At 45.4% G+C, this 4527-nt stretch overlaps 1 protein-coding gene across 1 annotated transcript; it reads right to left on the bottom strand.

Annotated features, from left to right (window-relative positions):
• Nucleotides 1–530: 530 nt before the first annotated feature.
• On the bottom strand, nucleotides 531–3904 carry LOC105050470 (uncharacterized). Its single transcript, XM_010930506.4, has 5 exons — nucleotides 3171–3904; nucleotides 2993–3050; nucleotides 2815–2898; nucleotides 2517–2652; nucleotides 531–1478 (listed from the first exon to the last, which is right to left on the bottom strand). Exons 1-5 carry the CDS (start codon nucleotides 3808–3810, stop codon nucleotides 1215–1217), a joined length of 1182 nt encoding a protein of 393 aa, XP_010928808.1. The 5' UTR covers nucleotides 3811–3904; the 3' UTR covers nucleotides 531–1214.
• Nucleotides 3905–4527: the final 623 nt, after the last annotated feature.

Here is a 4527-nt window from a genome sequence, read left to right as displayed (position 1 = left end):
TGCAAGCAATCACTTTGGGAAATCATTGCAGTATGGCATCGCAATCAGTTTGAGAAATTATGTTCACGTGCATATATAGTCGATGATATTTGAAAGATGCTGCATCTTTCTTTATGTATTTCCTAGAGTAGACCTTCATATTCACATTGAACGAGTTATCCTAATAGCACGCTCTTCTCGATGATGATTCCAAGAATCTCATTCGCAACATTATAATGTGTGAGTCGCGACTTAGATATTTGATCGACGCCAAACTAAATGCGTGTGAAGCATGTAACAAAGGGCATGTGCGTGCTTGCCACCAATGCAAGTAAGCAACCATGCCATGATGCCAACTCCATCCAGCCTAGCTACAATATAAGATAGGTCTACATGTTGTTGAGAAGAGAGTTATTGCCTAACTAACGTCAACATGCTCTTCCAGGCATAACCACCATAAACACATACCAATAATTGGTTGCAAGGAGCAAAGGTAAACCAAAAGAAAAGGGAGAGCACATGGAGAAGGATTCTTGTACAGACGTCAAAAGGAAAAAAAAAGAAGAGAGTATACACTATCTGTTAAGCAAACTGCACACCCACATGACAACATATAGAACCCACACTACACCTCCAGCCCATCCATGCCACTGGCAAGGGGGGCTTCATTTCCTTTAAGCAAAAAAGTAGTTAGCCCAGTGGCAATGTCACAACTCTTTCCCAACAAGGACGCAAACACCAACTTAGAGAGAGAGAGAGAGAGAGAGAATGGGGAATAACACCCATTAAGCTAAGGAAGGCTAATGGCGGACGGCATTGGTGGGTCCTCTCACAATATTCTTCTCGTCCTCCCACAGGCTGTTAAAGGGAAGTTGAGCTGGGCCGGGGGGGGATGGCAAGGGGGAATAATGAGGCGTGTTATGTGGTCACATGGCCGAAGGGAAAGCCCTTCTGACACACAATGGTGCAGTTGCCCTGCCAAACCACGTGCTCTCTGTCCCCTCGCCACATGCAATCGCCCCCTTCCCTTTGTCTCTCTCCTTCCTCGCCTCCTCATCCATCCCCATCACTTAGAAAAAGTTCACAGCACTTCACAAGAAACACTATAAAGACTATACACTGATGGTCACTCCCCATTAGATTCTTTGCTGACCCAAAAGAAAAAGAAAGCTAAGGCTGATACTAACATATATATTGTGGTGGTTAAATCAGAGGGTAAAAGACAGTTGTCGTTGTCAATGGGCGGCGGCGGAGGAGCAGTAGAGGTGGCGGGGACACGTGATGAGGTGGTCGTTGGTGAGGCCGGCGGCCTGCATGAAGGAATGGACGACGGTTGGGCCGACAAACCGGAAGCCCCGGCGGACCATATCTTTGCTGATGGACTCGGATTTGGAGGTCTTGACGGGGATCTTCCTGCATGACTTGTAATTTGTGGAGATGGGCTTGGAGTTCACGAACCCCCATAGATATTTGTCCAACGACCCAAACTCCTTCCTCACCTGCTCCAAGACCGGTCACATGCATTGCATGATTAGTTCACACTTGTGACAGAGCTCAGAAGATAAAGTAAAACAAATAATTGATCGGAGTTTGGAGGGAAAGATGGTGGGATGAGAGACAAGGGTTAGATTAGTTAGGTAAGTCTTGTCGGCTTTCATTTTGGTTGGAAAGAAGTCTTTCCCTTGAGGTGCAATCATTGTCACAAATGTCTCGGGGGTTCTGCAAGTGTGAAGTCATTTTTACTCTTCAAATAACTTTTCTGTTTCTCAGGTGAAAAAGAAACCCCAACTTGTGTGGTAATGGTTGCAGAGCAGTAGAAGATTTTTGCCATGCTTTTGACTTCTCAGATCAAAAGAAGATTAATAATTAGGATGCTTCCGAATTATGATCGCCCTATTACTGAGATGTAAATAGTAGTTCCTGACATTATTTCCGCTATCTCTGTACAGATGAAAGGCAGTATAATGAGTACATGTGTGGTTGTATATATGTGGCCAAGTCTTTACCGTTCTAAACTGTATTAAAATCAATAATAGAGACTACTTGCTGGACGCTTCCTTGCCACTGGTTGTCATCGCAAGCGAGCGTTTATTGAAAAACCCCATTAATGCTAATGTTTTTGGAGACATTTTTATAGATATGGTTACCTAATCAAAGGTTCTTTTGTTTATCAAACCTTCTTTTAACTTGGACAACAATGTGATGCCTTTTCTCCAGGCAGAGTTAGGTTTCCTTGTACACAAAAAACTTTGAGAGTGATTCCCCAGTTTCTTTTATTTTTTCCTCTTTCTTTTTGTGCTTGATTAGGCTGGAAACGGGATTCCTAAGAGGCAAAATCATGATCTAAAAGGTGGCTTTGTTTAACGACCAACTTAATAAAGAATGCATAAGTTCCAATTCACGCAATAAACTGGTTTTATACTTTTATATGGTTTTATGCTTTTATACATCCTTTTTTTTTTTTTTTTTTTCCAATATGAACAATATTAATATATGACAAGAAGAAAATGGGACAAACGGCGGGTTGGTTGAGATACCTCAAGGATTCGGTTGGCGTTATCTACGGTCCCTCTAACTCTCCCCAAATCCAGCCCATATTCCATGCTGATGGAGGTCATTTGTCTCTCTGTGAGCTTGGAGACCACTTCTGCATCAAATTCAGCAAAAGCTGCCCTGCAATTATACAACCCAAGGTAAGAAAACAAATCACAACAACTTCCTTTTCCTAAACAGAACCGTGATTCATATCACCAGCAAAGACTTCACTTTTATATTTCTACCAAAAAAAAAAAAAAAAAGACTTCACTTTTATCAAAAACGATCTCTACATTCTACCTGAAGTCATTCCTTTTCCTCAATATGGTAGTCCAATCCAATCCAACCTGAGCACCAGACAGCACAAGTAATTCAAATAGCATCCTGCAGCGATAGACCCCCAAAACTGTAGTTAGCCTCCAAACAGAGAGAGAAGGGGGGAGGGAGAGAGAGAGAGAGAGAGGGAATGCAGACTCACTTGTCATCATGGACTGGAACTCCCCACTCCTCATCATGGTATGCCACATAGAGTGGGTCTACTCATCATATAACAAGCCACACAATTAGAAAGAGAGTAGCCTAGTATGACTATAATTCCATAAAAGCTCCAAGGAAAAACACACTAAAAGACAAATTAAAAGATGTATATTTACTACCAGAATAGGATGTTATGAAGCTGCATCTCTTCTCCTCTTGGCTAGCATTGGAGGAAGTGTCCACTGTGACTACCTTCCCTTCAAGCTTGGATGCTGTCCGCCCATAATGGGCGATCCTCATCTTCCTCTGGGCTTGCATGAGGCTAGCCTGCTCCCTCTGAGCAGCTGCAATGCTACCTGGAGCTCTGTCGCTCGAAAACAGCGATGCTTCTACGGAAAGGCCACCTTGGCCAGCACTGCTAGTTTTCTTTGATTTCTTCCTCACCACCGGAGTCGATTTCCCGGAGGACTTGGGTGTCGCCGGCTTCTCGCTGCTAGAGTTCAGACCATTGGGGTCATTGCTACGCTTGACCACAACCTTGGCTGGCTTCGCCTTGGGAGACACCGGTGGCGAGAACTTAGGAGCCTTGGGCGAAGAAGCAATGAGTTTAGTTTCGTTAGCATCAAAGTCAGAATTAGTATTAGTGTTGGCGAAGGAAGTAGGCAAAGAAATGGATTTCTGTAGGGTCTTCTTCAGCGGCCTGCAGGCCTCCAAGGTTGCGATACGGTTGCAGGCAGGCTGCAAGACTGCCCGCCCATCAATTTGCGCCACCTCCTCGAGGCCAACTGCATGGCCTGACTTGATTTTGGAGTTACACATGTTGTTTTCTTGAGAAAGAGCTATTTGACAGACAAGTATGGGTGAGGAGAGTCCCTGAACACTAGTTGCCGGTGTTTGAGTTGGGATGGAAAGAAAGGAGAGGGGAGGGGGGTTATATAAATATATCAAGGAGGGGAGGGGAGGGGAGGAGAGGTGGAGAGGAAAGGGAGGGGAAGGTGGGGACAAGTGGGGAGAGTGGGGGCCCAAAGCAAGAGGTGGGGAAAGTAGGGACAGGTAAGTGTGGGGGAGTAGGAACATGGAGGGGTTGGAGTCTGCCATACAAGGCTTGTGTGGGGGGGCGTGGCTCTTGGTTGGGGCTTGGGATCCCCGGGCACGAGGCCTGATAGGGACCCCTGGTCCGGCTTAGTCTCTCCTCGGGGTGGGACTAATTACCACCCCAGACCAAAGGCCAGATCCACCGGTCGAGTTGGGCGATCACACTCGCCCTCACAACTCGGAGAGATCATGAAGTGGTGGACAAGGAAAGGATATGGGGAAGGACTCGATCATTCCCCACTTCTTTCTAGCTGGCAGGAATCTTGTTCCAATTGCTCTTATCTTCTCTCTCTCTATGGAGCACACACGTTTGTGATCACAAGTTAGATCCATCCAGTGGCTATCAGTAGGGTAGTCTAAGATATCAGCAAGTAATAGTTTTGTATTGCAGGCATCTGTTTGATGCCAATCAGGGAAGACATGGATGGATCAAGTACGTCC

This window comes from Elaeis guineensis, chromosome 2 (genome assembly GCF_000442705.2).
Source record: "Elaeis guineensis isolate ETL-2024a chromosome 2, EG11, whole genome shotgun sequence".
Lineage (NCBI taxonomy): Eukaryota > Viridiplantae > Streptophyta > Magnoliopsida > Arecales > Arecaceae > Elaeis > Elaeis guineensis.
This window is presented reverse-complemented; position numbering and strand designations above follow the sequence as displayed.